General features: G+C 30.8%; 1 protein-coding gene across 5 annotated transcripts; it reads right to left on the bottom strand.

Annotated features, from left to right (window-relative positions):
- Positions 1–201: 201 nt before the first annotated feature.
- LOC134701292 (uncharacterized) lies at positions 202–14333 on the bottom strand. 5 transcript variants are annotated; one of them, XM_063562423.1, is made up of 9 exons: positions 14291–14333; positions 7939–8080; positions 6977–7107; positions 6354–6434; positions 4892–5197; positions 2578–2693; positions 1599–1782; positions 1064–1189; positions 202–662 (listed from the first exon to the last, which is right to left on the bottom strand). In XM_063562423.1, exons 4-9 carry the CDS (start codon positions 6409–6411, stop codon positions 616–618), a joined length of 837 nt encoding a protein of 278 aa, XP_063418493.1. In that variant the 5' UTR covers positions 6412–6434; positions 6977–7107; positions 7939–8080; positions 14291–14333; the 3' UTR covers positions 202–615. The 5 variants fall into 5 exon arrangements, with proteins under 5 accessions (XP_063418493.1, XP_063418497.1, XP_063418495.1 ...); XM_063562427.1 differs by having other exon boundaries at positions 6977–7040; XM_063562425.1 differs by lacking the exon at positions 14291–14333 and adding an exon at positions 11468–11488.
- Between the last annotated feature and the right edge of the window lie 9714 nt (positions 14334–24047).

Raw genomic sequence — 24047 nt, 5'->3', positions numbered from 1 at the left:
TTTACAACTAGGAACATTGAACGTGATTCTAACATGGATATTTTGAGTAATGAGTTTAATGAGTAATGTTGTTTTTTATCAACTGATCTGAAATGGAAACGAACTCAGAAACGAAAGACTAATATGTAGAGAATTGAAGCAAAACAAAATAAAAAAACTTAATTAATAAACATTAAAAAAGACGATAAACTTTTTAAAAAAAAATGATTATATTGCAAATGTATGCGATTTGTCATTAAAATCAATATATGAAGGTGGAAAGATGGATTGATGTGTTTGAGCTTTTGATGAATAACGTACATGTATTGAGAAGGATGGATGGTTTATTATATTTTCTTAACGGATGGTGTAATGTGAATGATATGGTGTATACTATTTGTGGTATGGTGTACTCTTGAGAATTCAGACCACCCAAGGACTGTTGATGACATGGTAAAAAATTTAATTTGATTGCTGCTATTTTGATATTAAGCCATAGTATTTTTCAATTCATATCTATTCATATTCATGAGTATTTACTTGGTTTATTTGTGTCGTTAAACAGCTGCCATATTTGCTTTTAAATTCATTCATTTATGGTAGCTTCTAACTGCACATTTTTAACTGTAAGGTTTTTCAGAGAACTATGTCATTCGTTCGCACCTTACCATATATTTCCCGGCCTACAAAAGAAAATTCAAACGTTAAGGGTCACTTAACAAAAATTGAAATAATACATACAACGTAACAAGAGCAAATTGCGAACAAAATGCAACAAGTACACAATGTACACATCAGAATACAATAGGCCACCACTATTAAATGCATAGTATACCTTACTGTAACAGAGTATAGAACTAATGTATGGTATTATATTCATTTTTCTTTTTTGAATTTCAAAGTCTCTACATTTATTTAGTACAATGTAATTAAGTAAACCAATTAAATTGAAAAGTGAAGCCAATTGTTTGTCAAACAATTAACTGATAATGTTATTGGTTGTTCAAGTGTTTTTCTTATTTTGCAAGCAATTTTCTCTTAACTTCACATGTTTACAAATATATAAACAAGAATAAGTACTTACATCTGTTCATTGACCTTTTCCAAAAATAAACTATAGATACAATTAGCATAAGCAATATGATAACAGACGCAAGGCATATAGCTACACTTGATGTAAGTATTCCAGTTTCTTCAGTCTGCTGTGAAGCTAGATAAAAAAAAAAAACAAATCCGGTTTATCTGAACAAAACAAATATTCTTTAATAAATTAATTCATTTTTTTTTTATTTTAAAATCTAAAAACTATGAATGATTTTTTTTCTTTTAATAATTTACTTCAAAATGCAGAAGGTTACACATTTTACTATACAAATATCAAAAGGTTATTTAAAATTGCTCACAGCTGATACATTTGTTTTTAGGTCAATAACCATTAATCTTTCATACAAACGTATCCAAAACCATTCGAAGGTACGTCTTTTTCTCGTACAGTATCATAAATGTTCAAACTGAAATTCTAGATACCAAAATTAAAAATGTATACAAAAGTGTGTCCGATGCCATTAACTAGATTTTTATCTTGAAATAATATTCATTGTGACCTACAAAAAACTTACATTTAATTTTACATCCAAATGTGTGCTCTTTGGTGATTGTATGAGTCCTTCTCCCTATTAAACATTCAATTGTAATGGGCTCAAAACACTTATGAAGTGGTTCATCAGATTCAATTCCATATGTAACATTTAATAGGACACGTGAATTAACTTCGTCTGTTACAGTCAAATTCCGTATAGCTCCCTGAAAAGATAGCATATGATCAACGGATATGATATTTGTAAGTGTGTTGCTTGGTTTTTAATTTTCTATGCTATACTTTGTCAATCTGATTACAATGCAGATCCGTATCAATGTTTTTTCTGGTTATAATTACATCAGCCAATGAAATTTCAGTCTTCCAATTACGTGAATTGTATTAAGAAAAACAAAACCTGAAAACAAAATGGAGTATTTCAGATTCTTGAAAGCAAACCTTAGACACATGATCTGTGTTTTTTTGTAAATGTTGTTTGTCCTTTCGTCGTTTTGACTTTGTCAATGAAGTTGTCTGTTTTATTGGGTTTATGACGTTTCATAACCTGCTTTCTCTTTTTATATGAAAAATTCATACGAGTAAAAGTGTAGTTATACATCAATTATATAAAAAATAGTTCAAGTGCACATCTTAAGGTCTGTATTCTTCAGCATATTATAAGACACTTTAAATATCATATTACCATAACATTTATGTAAATAGCTACGCAGTAATTTTGTGGATTTTTTTTTTCAAAGATAAAGTGCGTGTATGTTGTTATGTATTAGATAAGAGAAAAATAATGAAACATTTATCCAAGAATAAAATGATAATGATGATCAAGTTACTTTTATCCGACGCACAGACCATAATATATTTTTGGATATTTGTGTTCTGTGAGTTTTGTCTCATTACTGTACATGCCAAAACCACCATCGATAAAAACAATAAACCAACTACTCAAATCGAGAAAAAGTTAGTTTTTGTTTTTTTTATAATCCTGGTTGTGAATAAATACCTACATTTGAGATCACCATACAAACTGGTTTTGGGTAGACTTTATGCAGTTCAAAACTGAGTCTGTATATACCATATCGCTGTTCGTAAATGACATTAGTTGCGTTTCTATCTGGCATATCTGTGAATATAAAATGACACTGTTTGTGTGTGTACCTGTTTTAATGCACGTACATGTATACGAATATTGCTATATGCAAATACTGAAAATCTGCTTGAGACTCCCATGCATACTACCCACAGTAGCTACACGTAGTGAAATTTCTTATTATTGCTGGGAAGTCAACATCTATGCCATATTAAAAATACGTCTAACATTAAATTTAAACAAGCACCCTCCGACCAATACTATGATGGAATCTTTTTTTTATACTTTATTACTAGAATAAGAGAGTGAACCAAACAGATTATAAACCTCTCATTTTCAATGTTATCAACTGATCAAAAGGGGAAAATATTAGTGTGTTAGTATACATATATTTAATATTTTATTTCCATGTAGACCGACAACATTTCGTTTATGAAGATAGTTTAAACAAGACACGGAACAACCTAGACAATTTGAAAAAAAAAACACTTGTAAACTTTACTGCGTATTCACTTTTCAATGATTAGTTACAAGTGAAAGCATGTGCTTCTCAACACTATTCATGATATCAATATGCCCTGAAAGTAAGCAGACCAAACACCCCGAAGTGACAAAGCAGTGACAGTCTGTTTCAAAGTATTACTAACATTGTATTTTTACAGATGTCATGATTCCTACAAATATACACCAACATTACTTATTTTAGCAGATTAAGTAAGTGGATCCGATAAGACGAATTACATTGTTACAAAAAGACAAGAGAAATCACAAAGAATCCAATGTTAATATGACGAGATTCATTTGCTTTGTGAATAAATCCATATTCTAAATCCAATAAAATTAGTTGCACATGCGTATATTGACTTCTGCAGAATAATGCATTTTATCAAATAAGCATGCATTTAATACATTTGTATTTTTGATTAACTTAAAACACTGCTACCTTTTAAATGATGCACATGCTGTTACTAATTAATTTTATATGACGGTAACGTGTTGCAATTCGAAATTGATATTAGTGTAATTTTGACCTCACAATTGCTCGGGCAAAACAAAATCAGGAATATAATATCTACCCATATTCAAACTACAATACAGAATATCTTGCATCAATTATTTCTTAAATTTAAAGGAATAAGAAACTAATTCAGCGTCTAAAATGACCACAAGAGCTGCTAACGTTTTAACGGTTCCTGATCTCTTTATTAATATTGTTTTCGGAATATATTCATTGAGAAAATTTCAAGTTGCCCATTGATGGATATCGTATAACTAATGTTAAGACATTGTATTGCCTACATATTCTTGATTTCAGAACTGTGTGGTGGTTTCAATTAATTCATATCATGCACCGATGACTATTACAAACTACATAAATCTTGTAGTGTAATAATCGCACTTTCGTCGTGAACCAAACCAAGTTCATTGTCTGTTTCATGGAGAAAGACAAAAAAAAATTCATGGTCGAAGCCACAACACCATCCTCATTTTCCAAAATTCTGATCTACCGTGTGTACTTTCCTGCGCAACACGACGTGTGTTACTGTGAAGCTGGGTCTGCTTGTCCTTCCGAATCACATACACTCAACCTGTATTTTTTTCTTTTTCAGAGGGGGAGCGTTGTCGTGTTCGCATTGCTAAGTCTTTAGTTTTCTACCTTGTGTTTTGCAAACTATTGTTTATAAAAATAAGTACGGAAATGGGGAGCGTGTCAAAGAGACAACAACCCGACCATAGAAAACAGTCGAAATCCACCAAGGGGTATCAATGCAGCGAGAAACTCCCGCATTTCGACACTTCTTCAGCTGGCTTCTTAACAAATATGTATATTAGTTCAGTGATAACCGACGGCATACTAAACGCCAGATTATACACAAGAAGCTAAAATTAAAAATCATACAAGACTAACAAAACATTGTCTGCATATATTTTTTTTTCTTTTTGCATATCCAATTAATACTTCCCCAAATATAACGGTGCATATGCAAGACTTAACATCAAAAACAAAATCAATTAATTGTCAGTTTATTTTCGACGTGTGCGTTTTAATGTTTATTTGGTATTCGTTAGTTGCATTTATTTCAACTTTTCAACATTTATTTGAAATAGAAGCAAGTTAAACCGTTGCATACTAGTATGGTAATATTATACCATACATGCTCATCCAAGCTTTCAACCAAAGAAACACTGCAGCGGTAGGAACTGACATGAAAGCAAAATTAACTACTTACGAATAAAATTCTCTTCGTTTATATTTAAAAATTTCTGATCGATGTCAAATCCAATTCGGCAAGCATAAGGACACTGCAAGTCATTTTCCGATACATTTTCAACAGTTAGTTCATAAGCAGTTGAAGATTTTATTTCTTCCTTGTATTTCTGTGAATCAATCGTTACACCGTCATAGCATATAAGTTTATTGTCTTCACCACCTCTCCACTGTCTGCTTTTATGTGGGGGAACGTCTTGGAGAGATTTGCATTTTAATTTTAGTTCTTTCCCTATTTCTATCATGCCATCTGGTAGTTCTAACATAACTGGAAATAGATAACAAATTATAATCTTACAAGGTCAAAGAAGATCGATTCAAATTTTAAAGAGATAAATTGACTTATTAGTTTATCTTATTTAAAAATTTTGCAAATTAAACATGTTAAGTAGACATGAGTCTTAGAGAGTTGGATATCTTATCATATTTTTCAATTCTATATAGACTATAAAATGTGTTATTGGTGCAATGTATGCAATGCGCTTTTTTCAGATGCAGAGCTATATAAAAACAAATACTTAAACAATTTTGTATTTGCGCCAGACGCACGTTTCGTATACGGAAAACTCAGCAGTGACGCTTGAATAAACAGAAAAAAAACCTTTGCATCTTATGTCAGATTTTCGTGAGGGAGTTAGCATGGACTGACATTTGTTGTTGTTCAAGTTTTGTAGTTATGGTACTGCTTCTTTTGCCTTTTTTTCTATAAACAATCAGACATGTTTATTGATTAGACATTTTTTTAAAGGATATATGTTCTGTGTAAGTATGTGTTTTTAAAAATTTAATTCCTTTATATTTCAATGTATATTCGTTCTACATTACAGAATTTTGCATCGAAACGTGATAATGTTATAATATCTGTTCCTGATAAAACAAAATATTCAATACCCGTATTTCATGAGAAAAATACTGTGCTGTTTATTGTAGGGGAGATACTATGACGCATAGACATTCCAATTATAAACTGTTTTATATAAAAGACAACACTGCAGCTAATGAATACACCTAAGCAGCACAATGGCAATACACTTTCGAGTCAGGAATTGATAGTGTTATTTATTAATAAAAGCTTCAAATATTGAAAATAAATAATATAAAAGAGATTCAGTACAATGGAACAGATGAAAAGAGACAATTTCAAATGTCAAGGTTCATATAGTACATGCATATGAAGTGGTGACATGTATAAAAGAGGGACGAAAGATACCAGAGGGACAGTCAAACTCATAAATCGAAAATAGACTGACAACGCAATAAAACAGACAAACAATAGTACACATGACACAACATAGAAAACTAAAGAATAAGCAACACAAACCCCCACCAAACACTAGGGGTGGTCTCAGGTGCTCTGGAAGGGTAAGCAAAAATGATTGTTTAACGATACAGTAGCATATCCAGTGAAAAATAAACTATCCTACCTTCTGCCTTCGCAATTTGTATCAGACACAGGTGCATGACTAAGACAGTGATGTGCATTTGGTTCTTGGTATTGTCAAGATCTGAAAAGTGGAATTTATAAACATTTTGGACAGCCATATATTTCTATTGATCTGATACATTAAACTTAAGGATTGGAAAAAACGAAATTAATCTTGTGAAGTTTATTTGTATGTGCATTAAGATTGATTGACAAAAGACCATTCAATATGTCAGACAAAGTATAAAACAATAAAATCTCTCAAATGTATATGACAAATAGTTTGAACAGGATTTTTATAAAAACTATTCAAATAGGATGGGATAAGGTAAAAGTATTTCATATTATCTGAGTGTTGATGTAAAATGTGTGTGCACCGTCTGCACTTGTTTTCCAATCTTCAAAAAAAATTATTCAATCAAAATTGGTGTCTTTTTTTTACTTCTACTTGAACAAAATGTGATCCGCAGATGTAAAAACTTAAAGGGAACGAAACATTACATGTATCATAAATCAAATGTCCAAGAAAACAAATGTTTAAAAAAAGAAGAATACATTATACAAGGTTAACCAAAAACACAATTGAAAGTAATTTACAATATAGATCTGGCATATTTTACTTACCATTTGATTGTCTTTAACTGCAATGCCTGTTTTAAAGTTGGATTTGTTTTCTCGTCACTCCTTGCTGAAATAATACTTGATTTACGACTGTTTTGTCGAGTAGGCAATTGTAATTCCAAGTTGAACAAAGACTTCATAAGAAAACAAATATAAAAAGTAAAAATGAGCATACTGTTACCAATCACGTGTTTTGAAAGTAATTCAGACCTTCTTACACTGTTCAGTATTGTATAATTTAGAAATGTTGTTATACACACGGTATGTATAGTGTTCGGCTTAGACTGTCGTTTTTTGAGTGGTTTGATCGGTTTTTTTTTCGAGTATGAGCATTTTTTAATCGTTGAATATGATGAATAAGGAAAACATCCTTTCTGATAAAACGCGAAAATATACTCTATGTAGGTAACATTATACACAAGGTGATAGAACTTAAGGTAAATGAGTACTTTTGATAAAAAAATATTACAAATCTCTAAAAGATTTAATAATGGAACGTTTTATATAGACTCAATAAAATGCTTAGTTTGAAAATATATTCAAAGTCATTTTCATACACATACAAATGCGAATGTCAATGTAAATGCACACATGGAATCTATGTATGCTTGGATATACAGATACTTTACAAAAAAGTTTGTTTGCTTGTAATGGACATTTTAAGAAATGTGTATGTGTCCGTGTTTTTTCGAGACTGTCCTTGTTTTATCTAGTAAAACAAATTTCGTTTGATTTTAAATGGAATGTGTCGGTGCAATTTCCTTTAAAAACCAAAATGATTTTGCAAAGAACAAAACAATGCATTTAAACAGATCGGTAATGCTGTTTTAAGATGTTATAAAAAAATAATCCGTCAATTGCATTCAGAAATCTTCATTTTAGTGTACCGAAATTGACTTCGTACTGTAAATATTTAGTGATGTAAACAATCGTATTAGGATTTTCTTATTCCAGGCATAGATTACCTCAGCTGTATCTTACACAACTTTGTGGAGTTATGGTTCTTCAATGCTCTTTAACTTTAGACCTGTTTTGGGGGTCCTCTCTCAGTACAATATTTCAGTTTATTTTGAAATTTTCTGATTGTTTTTCATTAGTTTTCTTTGGCTGTAAAAAAACAAAGGTAACAATGTACAATATATAAAATATGTAAAATATATAAACAATATATATAATGGTTTACTTTATTTTTAAATTGTTATTTGGATGGTGAGTTGTCTCATTGGCACTCACACATCATCTTCCTATATCTAAATATGAGTTCCTGTACTCGGTTCTTCATGCTGTATTCTTGTTTATCGCAATATGAGCACTGCTAAGTTATAGAAAATGTTTTCAGATCAGAAAGTTATCATGAATTGAAGAAAAAAATTAATAATATAAAATTATTGTGAATAAACCATTATGAATTAGTGTCAATACATTAAATTGTCCTTTGCTCAATTACAGTTATAAACTATAAAAGGACAGTTTATAGGGTCAGGAATGCCTTATTTGTTTTAAAAAAAACCGGATTGTTTGTTAAAAAAAAATGTGTCAACTATTGCTCTCGAAAAACACTGACAATGCAAAGCACTGAAAACAAAGAAATATGCGTTTGTTGTTCTCAAAACATGTTTCAGAATAAAATGAACAGTTATGGATAAAACTTTCATAATTATGAAATAGCTTTTAATTGAACTGATTGCATATTTTATCAATCGTAAAAAAAACTATCTAAAGTCGAACAACGTCGAACGATTCACTCGAGAAAAAATAATATCTACTGTACACTATACCTTCTGTGATACAAACATGCCTAATCACTTACGAAAGAAAACAGAAAAATACATTTTCATAAATCATAGTTTACACTATATATTTATATAGTAGTTTCGTTTTTCAATTTCTATTAATAAAACGTTTTCTAAAAATTAACATTACAAGTAATATCAAGAGTAAATATTTACCGGAAACGTTAGTGTTAAATGTTATGTAATAACTAACAAGATCGGATGTTTAAGTTCCACTTTACTTTATATCGAGAATGAACGTAAGATGAGAAACAAGTATCACAGAAGGTTTATTTCTGGAATGCCAACATCCCTTGATCTACCGACATTTTACCTGTAAACGAATGTTTGCGTTCGAAGAATGGGTGTAAGAAGTTATCACTAAAACAAGAGGCTCTCAATAGTCTGAATCGCTCACCTGTTAATTTTTTGCCTAAATGTTACTTGACGTACAAGGAAATGAAATACAAAATCTATACTAGATTCATTTGAGAAGATTTTAAATGATAAAAAACATAAATAACTTATGTAAAATTGTCCTTAAGGGGCAATAACTCCTTAACAGGTCAATCGACAATTTTTGTCAAATAACTGTTGTTTAGATCTTACTTCTGTTAACAGTGTATATCTATCTTTAATAATAGATATTTACAAAAAAAACTGCAAACATGTCCTTAAAAAAGGGATGAAGGATGCCAAAGGGACAGTCAAACTCATAAATATAACAAACTTACAACGCCATGGCTGAAAATGAAAAAGACAAACAGACAAACAATAGTATATATGACACAACATAGAAAACTAAAGAATAAACAACACGAACCCAACCAAAAACTAGGGGTGATCTCAGGTGCTAAAACTACCAATATAGTGGCAGCAACCAAACAAATAGGTTGCTCTATTCGTCGGAACATTTCAGGGCTAATAGATGTTGACCAATTGAACAATCCTACCACATATTTGCTTCGAAAGCTTTAGTTTTTGAGTTATACATGATATAAGCAAAAAAACTGCCTTTGACCACTATGTTCTATTTTAAGTTATGGTGGTCATGTTAATTGATGGATCAAAACTTCGGAAACAATTTATAAACTGTATACCCTAAGTAAAAGTTATTTGGCCCATTAGTTTCTGAGAAGATCAATTAAATAGTTTACGACAACAGACGACGACAGACAATGACGACATATGACGACGACAAACGACGGACGCCAAGTGAAGGCATAAGCTCACAATGAATTAGAAAATGAGTGCTTAAAAAAATCATACTATTAACAGATAGTAAAACAACAGGAAGCCAAATTTGGTTCTTGTGTATCAAGTTGTTGAAAATCAATTTAGTTGTTTCTGCTTGAAAAAATATTGATTCTCTTAAAATGAAAATTTAAAAAGTCTTGCATCACAAAGTCAACATGTACATATTGTCAGGGATTCCATTAAGCACAAATTTTACATTAGACTGTTTGGACTTTGATGTTCCTTTTTAATAATTACATAGTTGTGTGTGCTGATATATTTTTCAATTAAACTTGATTGAATGTCTTCATATTTTACCGTTGTTCCAGATATTTTGTTGGGGTGGTAATATTACACCGTTTTGTTGTAAATATATATAAAAAAAGTAGATGTGGTGTGATTGCCTTTTAGACAACTCTCCACAAGAGACAAAATGACATGGAAATTAACAAATATAGGTTATCGTACGACTTTGAACAATATGCAAAGCCAATACCGCATAGTCAGCTATAAAATGCCCCGAAATGACAAATTTAAAACAATTAAAACGTGAAAGCTAACGGCCTAATTTATGAACAAGAGATAGACAGAAAACATATATTAAGTAAAACTTCAAAAACCTACAACCAGTTAATTGCAGGCTCCTGACTTGAATACAAACAGAATGAAGCAGGGTTAAACATGTTAAACGTGCTTGTGGGATCCCAACCCTCCTCTTATATGGAACATTGTTGTAACAATACAACATAAGAATGGACTATAAAAATCAGATGAAAAAGGCAAAACTCATCCGATAGAAATAGAAGTACATCCAACAGAAAGTAAAATCACAATTAATACTAAACTTAGAGGAAAATTAATTCGGAAAGGCCATTATCACATGGCAAAATCAAATAACAAAACGCATCAAAAACGAATGGACAAGAACTGTCATATTTATGACTTAGTACAGACATTTTCAAAGTAGAAAATGGTGGTTTAAACCTGGTTTTATAGCAAAAACACGGAGATGACGTGGCCGGGTACTTGTATATCCAAACAGCAAAAAGACACGTAGTCTAATAACTGATCTAAGAGTACTTACAGTTACTGACAGCTAGTTTATCATTGATAAAAGTCACTAACAACTTTTAAATAATCATGCATCTAAGACTAAATGTAAATATTACAAGGATTTATAAGTTCATATTAACTTATAAATCGATTAAAATGATAAGGAATTATCTAAATCTCTAGTATTCAGTTTTCGTTTGGAATCTTCAAATAAAAATTCTTCAATAATTCTTATATTTCCTATTTTAATAATTAAACCGTTCCATTCCCAAAATATTTTCTTTTGTTAAGAAGTAATAAAAATGTTTTCATTTAATTTATTGTTTTTAAATTCACAATAATTTTAACCCAAAAATTACTTTTATTTTAACAGCGTAATACTTATAAAAACATTTATTTGATTATTTTTGTTGGCGTTTAAAGAATAGCTTACATGTAAAATGTTGGCATCCGAGGAAGACACCTCACAGAAATCTAAAATTAGTAATGATTCTACTAAATTATTTCATTGTCAGATGAACCTTGTCAGAAAAACATGTAAGAAACATCATATGTATTAAGCTTATTACTTAACAAAAAGAAACAAATAACAACTGAGAAAATTGTCATTATTGAGTAATAAAACCAATAAAACATTTATCTTATAGTCGATCAATACACCAAATCTATTGGTGACAGTATCTGATAAACCACCGATAAGAAAAAGTAAAATAATTAAAATACAGAGCTCCTAGTAAATTTCAAAACGAAAAGTCCTTAATTTAATGACAAAACCAAAAGCTCAAACACATCATTCGGATGGATAACAACTGTCATTATCCTGACTCGATACTAGCATTGACTTATGAATAAACTTGTTTCCAAGGGCAGATATCAAAATGAAGGCCATAACAAATATTTGTTTCTCTAACTTGCAATTGGCATACAATAACTTATACTTTTTAGCTCTGTAGTTTATTAATGAATACATGTATATAACACTAATCCTAAAATATCAATACAATTGTTCTGTATACAATGCGTATACAGGTATTCCTTCTTTTTTTCCATTATAAGTCTTTGTATGTGAATAGTCTATGCCATAGCCGCAACCACTTTTTTTTTACATACACAATCTTTAAACTACATTGTAGCATACTGGTTGTATGTGTCTTTGCAAACAAGTTAATGATACTTATAAAAACAGATGATGTACATGAAGCTAGATTGTCAATGAGACAGCTATCCTATTATCTAAATGTCTGAAACAGATTTAAATAATTAGCAATGAGAAAATACCATACCGTAAAGTCCGTTATAAAAGGCCCAGATTTGACAATCAAAAGTACCAATAATTTGGTTTAAGAGAAAAAACTAATGTGACAATCAACAACCAACAAAAACTACTACATTGCAGGTTATTGAATAGGGACATGTTCATATAGAAACGTGGCGGTTTACCATGCTTGTGAGCGCTTCAATATGTCCTCATAAGGGACAATGAACAGCAAATAGATAAGAATAAACCGATTTTTGTTTTAAAGAAAAAGTTATTTATTAAGTTTATTATTTTAACTGTGTTATAAATTTAAACTATATTTTCTGACCTGATCCTTCATTATCTGTGTAAATAGAGAATATGAGGAAGACACTTTCCAAGAAAACTTAACGATGATACAAATATGGAAAGTGTAAGTCGAATCATTTGTAAGTGTGTTTGAAAAGATTTTATCACGACATGCACAAGGTTTACAGAGTTCAAATATTCTAGATGCATGTTACATAAAATGTGTATGTAAATAATTATCAAAGGTACAAGGATAATAATTTATTACGCCGAACGCGCGTCTCGTCTACATTAGACTTATCAGTGACGCTCAGATCAAAATGGTTAGCAAAACAAAATATCATTTGACTTTGCTTTGCTTGTGACAGCTGCCGTGTAACAATACGAATAAACTGCCAAAGACAACGCAGAAGTGTAATAACTGGGAGGGAAAAAAACTGATTTTTCCATTCCATAAGGGTTTCCAAAATTGACTATATTTTCATAACTGAATTGCAGAGGTGAATTCTTGGATAGGTTAAGATATAAAATGCGTAATTAGGTATTTGAACTTTTCGCGCTATTACATGAAAAGGACGTCATATATGTTTTTTTTTAAACTAGCATGTTGAAAAACAAGTTGTCGTACCCTAGGCTTGATTGGCTGTTATCTTTTTATGTTAAAAAGCATTATTTATAGCAAATTTCGGCAAATATGAAGTTACAGTCAATCTCCGTCCAAAAATATGTTTATAAAAAAGGGTATTATACAAAGTATTGTCTTTGTTTGCATACAAAACTAAAGCACTATCTACATTTATATCAGCAAATAGTTTCGTCAGTGGAAATCTCACTTAAGGTAGCTCGGGCCTATTCAAAGTTTTTGCCAAAAATGCCGTTATCTTTACAGAGAGTGAATCAAATTGGTTAAAAAGGGGGTCCCGTACAATTTATGATCAAATTTTTACTTTTAAACAGGTATGTAAAAGGAATCATTTTTCAATGAAATGATAGGGAAAAATACAGGTTTTGACATATTTTTATCGGAATATCACAAACAAAATGTTTGTGACACTTGGTTCAAAACCGTAATATGAAAAGATGAAATATAGCTTCAAAGAATTAGCAAATAAAAAGTATAGGTCACCGATAAGGAAAAAAAATATTAAGGCTTAAAACCCAACAGTTGTGGGTTTTTAGTCTATCAAAGTATTAAAAAAAAGACTTTTCGTGTGCATGGCAATTATGGGATTGATGCGCAGTCGAATAGTCCCGAGCTCCCTTTAACAGTAGACATAGTTTCAAGTAATTAATTTTATACCTTGTTCATTTTTCTATTTTTTCTCAGCTTTGTTCGTGACGATGATACACAGTGTTATTCTAAATTTATATTAAACCCCACTTATAAAAGTTGTATAAGTATACTATTTTCGCATACAATTTAATACGATACAAAATGAACAATGTCTTCCATGAAAACGAAGTCTTCCGCAATAACGGAAGAGAAAATAAAACAAGATGTTATCAAGCTATTATTGATGAACTTTACGTAGGCAAAAGTGTGTCAAGTGAGGGGAAGAAAATTTCAATTCAGCTATTTTTAAAATAGGAGCTGGGGTTCCCAACCAAGGTTTAAGAGTCACAAGCATATGTCCCCTTTCAAATGCATTGATCGTCAAGAAAGCGGGTTCCAATCCCATCCTTCTAGATCAGCTACTGAATAGTACTTACATTTTACTCTATCAAAATAAAAACTGTTGTCCGTGTGAAATTTCTACAAGACATAAATATTGCATAATACATGACAGATCGTATATATAGCAAATATAACCTTGAATATGCAAGAACGTTTGCAATTAGAAAACACTGCTGCCATTGTTAGTCTTTTTTATGAGTCGAATAGACAAAGAAAATCCTTTTGATCTTCTAAAAACAACTATCTTTGCTTTGCAGTTTTTAAATTGTTTAAAGGCAATTCAAAAGACAGAAATCAGGTCCTAGTTCAATAAACTTGTAAGCAAATAGTGAATGAAGGAGATTTCCTTTATTGTTTGGTGCTTCTTTTCTTTTTTTCTCCTATTTCTGAGAAAATTGTCTTATGCATGGTCATGTACATCAAGAAGTTGAAATAGACCTAATTTGAGTTATATAAAGCTTTTTTAGATTCTGTTACAAACAAAATAGATTGATTTTTTCAAGGAACAATTAACATGAATAGACATAACTCAAGTATTTAAACGGAAACCTATAGTATTTGAATGCAAAATATCTACAGATGTGTTAAAAAAGTGCTCATATGAAAAAGATTAGTTGTACTGCTAGCTAATCTGAAAATTATATACCCTCGCTCCTTGTGAAATCATTTTATTTTCAATGAATACTAGTAATACAAACTAACATCAAATAAAGCAATGACAAAGTCAATGCTTTGGTTAGGAAGATTCTTTGAACGTTCACTAAATACATTTTTAAATAATTGCTAAAGGGTTTAGGCGAAGCCATAGATACAAAACAGTTTCTCCAAACAAAGCAGATACAAAATTAATGTATAGCAACATTCTATAAGATAAGAAGGAATTGCAGATACAAATTGTGTACGACCGAAATTAAGCATATTTTGACTATGGAACACAAACAATAATTAAGGTAAGAAACATAATAAGGAGAGGACATTTTAAGAGTCATACTGAGGCATTCAACAAGGAACAAACACATCTGTCTTACGTACTTAATTATATGCCTGGTACTTTATTAATTTTTTACGACGTATATAAATACTGCTAATTTTCAGATGTTAGAACTTTACAATATTATATTGAAAGCCAACTAAAGGAGTAGGTCCGGTAAGGGCCGATTTTTGCCTCAAATTTGAGGTTCATCTAACGAATTATTTTTGACACTTTTAAAACACTTTAGTGTCGAATTCAATTGATTCCTTCAGTTTCTGTGAAAGATTTTATATGATTAAGTCATTAAAAACGATCAGATTCAAGCTAAAATATGAAAAATTTATCAAATATGCAAAAAATCGTTACTTTTCAGATGTTTTTTTGTCAAAAATAAAAGTCGCCGCGTCCGTGTTCATCCTCAACATTTATATATGTTATGTATTATCATCAAATACAACTAACATTTCAATATCATGAATGAACACGAATGCGGCCACTTTCAGTTAAGACGGAAACAGTCTAAAATTTAACTAAAATTCTAAAATTGTGAAGACTTCAGTAATTTAGCATGACTTAAGGAAAGTAGTACCCGATATATGTGCATTGTTTTGTCAAAAAAACAGTCCATATTTGTCTAGAAGAAGCATTCTGCTTTCCATTTGATAGCTTAAAGATTACATTTTCACAATTTTGTAAAACTGCTATATTTTGGAGCCCAAAAGGGTTCTTACTGAACCTTCTCCTTTGATTACAACTATGTGAAAAATGTTCCGAGGCACAGCTTGGTTACAACGTGGTGATTGAATTCCGAAATTCAAGTATTGACACTACATTCAAGCTAAAGTTAATATGTTATTGGTAAAAATATGACAGCTTTGTAATTTATTTCCAGTAAATTTTGAATATGCAGTTCACCCTACTTTGGCCCTTATTATTACTCAATATTCATATAACTGAAGACACTAAATTAAAATTAATGTTATGATATATATTCCTTCTAAAGATGTTACAAAAGTTTAGAATAAAAAGATTACATACGATTTTTTTCTACTGTTCTGTTCGCTACATTTAATGCAAAAAGTTATTCAGAATGTTAACCTACATATGTAAATGCAAGTATTTAGATTAACCAATCATGAAGACTGACATTTTTTTAATAGTTGATAACAAAAATAATATATAGTTTGTCGAGTCAAGTGCTTGTTTATATGTATATATATATATATCAGGAAGTTGATAAGTGTTTTGTTAAAAAGTTGTTTTCAAAAGTTATATACTAGTATTCAATATATAATGTCATATATTAAAAAAATGTATCATCAATGGAATATACCGAATCTTATAAGTAACGCTATTTATAATATTGATTTTGGGTTATCGCGTCCGTTATCAATATATAAATAGTAGTGTATATTACATGTATAGTTCCTTAGGGTTAATTATGTTTTAGAAGTAATCAATAACCTCCAATAACCCTCACTTCCTTCGTTATATTACAGTATTGTACCTTTTAAACGGTCATTTCCGGTCAGAACTATTTTCTTTTTTTCAAATAATAACTCGCATCTTTCATATTCAAGTTGTTGCTATTTCGTTATACATGCATACTCGAATTTTACTCTGGCCCATAGTTTTCTTATTATTTTATGACATTTCTATAAAATCGTTCTTGTTATTGTATTATCATTATAGTTTGTAACAAATCATATCATATCTTACTTAACAAAATTAACTAGCCTGTGTCGCTCGCCTGAATATATTGTGGTTTTGGAAATCATGTAGAATAAGGTTACCATCATATTAAGAAGTATTATATACCCTTATAATGATTGCGGCCAAATTCGGTTTTATCAATTTTGGCCAAGTAGTTGAATTAAAAAAGCAGAACATAACTGTCAAAAGATGTAAATTGAAGATTTTGGTCATTTTGACTTATTTGTAGATATTTTCAATGCTTGATATTTTAGCTACATGTATTTACCGTATATCTCAATCTATAATAATATTCGAGATAATCAAAAAAAATTGCAGAAGGATACTGTCTTCCAATTCTCCCAAACGAATACGAATTGAATACCCCTTTTCTCCAAACTTTATCTCATCCCATGCCTTTATAATGCTGGAAATACCTTTACATATTTTTTGGGAACAACCTTCAAAATGAATTTGACCAGGGGGATATTCACCGAAAACAAATTATCTGTATGCTGAAAAACAACACAATAATGATGAATAGAAAAGTTACTGAATAAATCTGAAAATGGAAAATGTCAAGCAGAAATTAAAAGTAATTCCACGCCCCCCCCCCCCCCCCCCTCTAAGAAAATCAACTCTCCATTTAAAAGAAATCAAGTCATTTCTTTGCAGTTTTCCAATATATATATATACTGAATATCCCTTGTCATTATTAAAATTGGTTTTCAAGTTGTGACCATATGAAATTGTTTCTTTTACAATTTTTCCTACATAAAAAACAACTATGTTCTTTTTGTAGATACAACGGTCATGTTGTTGGATGCCAGGATCATCTGATACATTGTTCAATAAAGATATCCGGTTATTGATTAGTTTGGCCTAGTTTAAATCTATTTGCACTAGTAGATTAAGTGGAGAATATTTTTGTAAAAAGATTACAAACATTTACGAAAAAATGTAAACAATCGACTTAAAGTGCAGTTACTCCTTAAGGAATCGATTGACGTTTTCGGATATGCGAACTTATTTGTGGAACTGGTTTTGCTGAACATTATTGCTGTTAACAGTTTATCTCTATCAATATTACATGTAATAGTTCAAATATAATAACAAAAAACTACAAAATCTCCTTAAAATTAGCAATTTAGGAGCAGCAACCCACCAACAGGTTGTCTGATTCGTCTGAAAATTTCAGGGCAGATAGATCTTATTCCTGAAGAACCCCAGTTACATCTCTTATAATGCTTCAGTTTCAAAGATATAAGCCAAACACTGCTTTTCTCCCTATGTTCTATATTTGATATGTCGGCCAATGTTGATTGGCATGCGAAGGCGGTGTCTTTGGACTGCTACCCTTATGAAAAATACAGCCATTTTTTAATTTGGATAGGTAGTGTTTTCGAAGAGAAGATTTTGTAAAAGTTAACAGACGACGAACGACGGATGACGGACGGTGGACGCCAAGTGATGAGAAAATCTCACTATGCCATTGGGTCAGGTGAGCATGAAAGTACTTTAAAAAAAAAGCAGACATAAAAAGCAATAGAAAAAACGTAGAACGCGTTTTTATTGATGGATCACAAATGGAATCAGTTCAATGATAGTTACTTCGAAATACGCATTGAAAAAGTGCATGTAAATATGACTGAGAATAAAAATGGGGAATATGACAAAGGAACAAGCCGATCAAAGAGTAACAAAAAATAACCGAAGTCCACCTACGGGTCTCAAACACGGGGAGAAAATCCGGCGGACTTCAAAAAGTAGAATGACAAAGATACTGATGAACTCCGAGCAAAATTAGAAACGAAAAGTCCCTAATCAAATGACAAATCAACTGACTCCTTAACATTATTATTTATTGATGTTGTTTCTTTTTTTTATTTAAATTGACAAGTTTCCAAATGTGTATAATAAGCATTACATAAATCACAGTAAACATTAAATAATAAAAGAGTGTTTAATCTTTCTTTGTTGTTCTATTTGTCTTATTTTTCGGGACCCAGAGCCGGTTTCACGAAGCTATCCAAAGACCTGTTATAAGATATGATATATAATTAGTTATCAAAGGTACCAGGCTTATAATTTTATAAGTCAGACGCGCGTTTGGTCTATATAAAACTGATCAGTGACGCTCATATCAAAACAGTTTGAAAGCCAAAATAAGTATAAAGGCGAAGAGCACTGAGAACCCAAATTTTCAAAAAGTTATGCCAAATACGGCTAATGTAATCTATGCCTTTAATAGATAAAATATTATCCTTAGTATTTCAAATAATTTATACTTTCGGAACCATAACATTTATAAAAACGACCAAATAATTGCGATGCATGTCAACATCGAAGTGCTTACTACTGGACTGGTGAAACCCTCGGGCACGAAACGTCCACCAGCAGTGGCATCGACCCAGTGGTGTAAATAGTTATTAAGGGTACCAGGCTTATAATTTTATACGTCAGACGAGATTAATTTTCCCGAGGGTATCACCAGTCCAGTAGTTGATTTGAGTTATCATTGATATGTTCATAATTATAAGTTAACTGTTAACAAAACTTAAAATTTTTGAAATACTAAAGGCTTTTAAACTTCAGAAAATAGATTACCTTAGCTGTATTTGACAAAACCTTTACGAAATTTTGGTCCTTAATGCTCTTCAACTTCGTACTTTATTTGGCATTTTTAACATTTTTTTTATTCGAGCGTTACTGGTGAGTCTTTTGCAGAGGAAACCCGCGTCTGGCGTAAATATTAAATTTAAATCCTGGTATATGTGATGAGTTTATTTGTTAAACTCTCTTGGAACTAACATATGACGTAAGACTATCATCAGGCCAAAAACAGCTTCGTCAAACTGGACCCTGGTTTAAAAAAAAACTAGGATTAACTTTGTCTCACCTGTATGTAGTAATTGAAAAAAAAATTATACATTTTTTTCTGCATGTGCATTCAGACTCCTCTTTTAAGTTTAATTTTGGCGAAAATGCAGGAACCAAAACGGGTGGTCATCTTTCGGGCGACATATATTGAGATTATCGTCCCGTAAAGAACATTGGATTTGGCAAAATATGTGTTTGTTGACTTTAAGGTAAATTGGTTTTTCATATACGATGTCCGCGATATCTATGTTGAAAACATCTGCTGAAGTATCGGCAAAGACATTTCCCGGGCGTACGTGTCGATCACAAAGTCTGAGCAAAAGAGACCCGTCTCGTTGGTATCGGAAATTTTGGAACGAACGATACCGCTAGTAGTGCACATTCCCATTCACCGTGCAATGTGTAGCGTTTGTGAAGTTGAACCCTGAATGCGCCACCATTTGTTACTCTCAAAAAGCGAATGCGAATCCTCGCACGATACGTAACGGTAAAATTCTTCCATCGTTTTAGTTACAAGTTTTTTGTGAGCTTCTCTTATAGACGTTAAAAGTTTTCAAGCATAATTTAATTGTTTCGATCTATTTTCTTTATTGAGATTTTATTTTTTTCATTTTATTTTTTTTTATAATTTTTTTGAAGTCATGGATTTTTTAACATTTTTAATTTTTTTTTATTTTTATTTTTTTTTTTTATTTTTAATTAAACATGTTTAATAATTTAATTTTGGATTTTTCGCGTCTTCTAATTGTCTGACGTTGTTAATTCTATCAGCCCATAGACATAATTTAGTCATGTGACCGTGACGTCATCAACGTTTTTTTATGGTTTTCTCCGGCTGATATGGGAATTTAGAATTAAATTATAAGAAATATGTAATATTTTATCTGTCTATTCGAAATAACATAAAAAATGTGCTGCACACTTTAAAATAACCCGCTACGCGCGTTATTCAGTGTGCACCACATTTTTGATGATGTTTCTTCATAGACAGAAAAAATATTAGTCATTCCTTAAAAAAAAAATGTTTTGAATTTTTAGAATTTTTATTTGATATTTTATTTTTTTTTAATTTATTTTTTCAATTCTTAAAAAAAAACATGTTTTTTTTTATTTGGTTTTAACATGTTTAAACTTTTGATTTTTTTTAATTTTAATTTTTTGAATTGAATTATCCATATTGAGGAACATGCTTTTGTTTAATGAACGACGTTCCTATAATGCCGACACGTCCTAAGGTTGCAGGCAGGCCTGGGGTAATGGTAATTTGTAATTGTAATCCATTGTAATATTACTTTTTTTTTATGTAATACATCGCGCAAAGTAATTTGTAATGCACATGTAATGTAATGATTACTTTAGTTAGAAATCGATGTAATGCCTCCATTACTTTTCATTACAAATTGGTAAAATGCATAAAATTGAAGAATATAGTAAAATAAAATGAAGATATTAACAAAAGCAAAAGTAAATTTTGAATAAAATAATTGTCACAGTTGATTACTGTACTTAATCGTTATTGATTGTTTGCCCTTAAAACTTTTCCTTCAGGGATCTATAACCAATTCCCCCAGGTCAACTGAACTTTAACCCAGCAAATGAAAAAGAAGTGAGCTGGTATTATATGTAGTAAAAAAAAAAATTCTTAATTTTCATTTTCTTGTCATTGTTGAATGAGATTTTGCAAAGGCAACCTGGAAAATAATATATTACACCAATTTGAAATACCACTTGACACTGATGGATCATTTAAGGCAAAATGCAGACATTGTCCAGCCTTGATATCAGGAATTTTGAAAATTGCATCAAATTTTAAGACACACATTAAGGTAAGAAATATAAATTTCTTTAATTGGCAAAAGGGTGTGTGTAAATTTTCAAGTCTTGGTCTTGGTTTCTGATATTTGTATAAAATGATATTGGGAAATTTGGGTGTTTGGTGGTCCATGAAAAATCTTTTAAAAGAATATTAAAATATATATATATATAAGTTAATGGAAAAAATATGAAAATGAAGTTTTCATAATTCTATGTACACCTTACATGTATTTCAATGAACATTTGTATATATATTATGTCAATTTACATTTGTACATCAAACTGTTGATTGCATTAGGTCCTGTCTGTATTGTTAATTCACCTAATTAATATCAAAATGTTTGTATTGCAATAAAATCTTCTCAACTTATTTTTGTCCTTACAGAGCCCTTGTGCATTTAACAGGATGGTCCTTTAATGACACATTTATTATATCCATTTGAAATCACTCTATGTCATCAATGTTAGAAACAAAATTATTTGTCAATTAATTTATTTTTCAGAGAAAACACAGAGAAGTGCTAGAAGTAAAGAAACCCAACACAAAACTTTTCAGCTAAATTATAAGATTTTACCAACAAACACCCAACAACAAATACCATAGTAATAATGTGAAGCAGAATATGTCAACTGATGCGCTAGTAATGTTTATTGCGGGGGATATTTTACCATTTGTGGACAGTCCAAACTTTCCAATGCAGTCCAGGCATTTTGTTAAGAAATTAGACCCAAAATACCAAGTGCCAATTAAAAAAACATCTGTCAACAAAACTCTAAGCCAGTGAAGTCCAGAATAATTTGAAGGAAAAAATGTCATCAGCTAAAAGTGTCAATTTGACAATTGACCTTTGTTTTGGTTCTGTCTATGAAGAACATTCCAGGTGTTATGCCCATACGCTTCAACTGGTTATAAAGAATGGCTTATAAGATTGTACATCGCATATGTGTACTGTCATTGCTAAGGCGTCAAAAATTGTCAATTTTGTTAGAAGATCAATTCATGCAAGTGAAATGTTAGAAAGTAAAAATAAATTACAAGCTGCAAACGTTACGAAATGGATATCCCAACTAACAATGATCTGGTCTATTATGAAAATTTCAGAAGAGAAATTAAACAAAGAGTAGACACAGGTCTGGTTCAGTACATGATGTTGACATTTACTTCTCTGAGCCATGTGAAGAAATGTCAATCAATCCACTGGAATACTGGAAATCAAATTCAGTGCGCCTTTCTTCTTTGGCTAATACAGCTTCTAAGTATTTAGCCATTCCCTCAACATCAGCTCGAGTAGAAAGGCTTTTTAGTATTGCCGGAAAGGCATACATACCTGATCGTTGTTATCTTAATGACAGCATTTTTGAAACACTTATGATGATAAAGTGTAATGTGCATGTTAATTAACCAGTGTTTGAAGTTTATATATGTCACTAACACTGTATATATATGTACATATACCCTGTAATATTTATCAACTTCTTAGAAAAATCTATTTTGAAATGTTTTTAGTTTTTATATGGAAAAAATAATGTGTAATGTAATGCATAACACAAGCAAAGAAATAGAAATGTAATGCATTACATGTTAGAAAAAATGTAATTAAGTCTTTCCACTTTTCTGTGGAAAGACTTATTGTTTTTCTTCTGATTATTATTATTTTTTTTTTCCGCCAAATTTTGTTCGTGCGATAAATGTTTGTTTCGCAATATGTCGCTTAAATATTTCTCATATGGTATCGTATAGTTTATGCGCTGCTAATCCGAACCATTTTCTTTGTAAGAGTTATCTCCCTATTCACTGTTTATCATCTGTGTGCATCTCCTTCGTAACAAAAATAGATATCGACAAAATTCTTTTTACAAATTGTTCGTTACATCCTCAGTAATTTTTAGCGCATTTGGATCGAAGCGATTCGATGAAATTTTATAGGAGTTATCTACCTTTACAAAATAAATTTGTCGGTATGTTTATATAACTCATAAACAGTTAACCGTATAACCCTGGAATGTTTTTATTTGAGTCCCCTAGGTCCCAACTTAGAAAATGAGGTCAAGGTCAAAGGTCAAGGTCAAGTTCTGAATTGTGACTTTTGCTTGTTTTTGCATTTTCTCCGACACTTTGAGAGATACATATAAAAGAACCAGTGCAAAATGTCAGCTTTATTGTAATGAAGATATGCTACATGAAGTCTTATACAATTAAATGGCATCTTATAGGAGTTGGTGCCCCTGAAATGTCTTGATATGAGGTTATTTGATTATAACTTCAATTAAGTTCATTATAAAGACATTTGACCTTATACAAAATGTTAAGTGACAACTGACCTTGAAAAATGGCTACCGGAAGTGACCTTCAGAAAACCGGAAGTAGCTTTTTTTGCAATTTTTTCACATAAAATGCTCAGAATCCATATATTTTGTCATATAGATACATG

This window comes from Mytilus trossulus, unplaced genomic scaffold (genome assembly GCF_036588685.1).
Source record: "Mytilus trossulus isolate FHL-02 unplaced genomic scaffold, PNRI_Mtr1.1.1.hap1 h1tg000234l__unscaffolded, whole genome shotgun sequence".
NCBI classification, from domain to species: domain Eukaryota; kingdom Metazoa; phylum Mollusca; class Bivalvia; order Mytilida; family Mytilidae; genus Mytilus; species Mytilus trossulus.
The sequence above is the reverse complement of the archived record's forward strand: the minus strand, read 5'-3'. Positions and strand labels throughout refer to the sequence as shown.

Coding starts and splice junctions, on each gene's coding strand:
- LOC134701292 (XM_063562423.1), bottom strand. CDS start 6,411: ATGCACATCACTGTCTTAGTCATGCACCTGTGTCTGATACAAATTGCG. Junction 5,198..6,353: donor ACAAATTGCGAAGGCAGAAG/GTAGGATAGTTT, acceptor ATCTATTTCCAG/TTATGTTAGAACTACCAGAT. Junction 1,190..1,598: donor ATTTGGATGTAAAATTAAAT/GTAAGTTTTTTG, acceptor TTTTTTATCTAG/CTTCACAGCAGACTGAAGAA.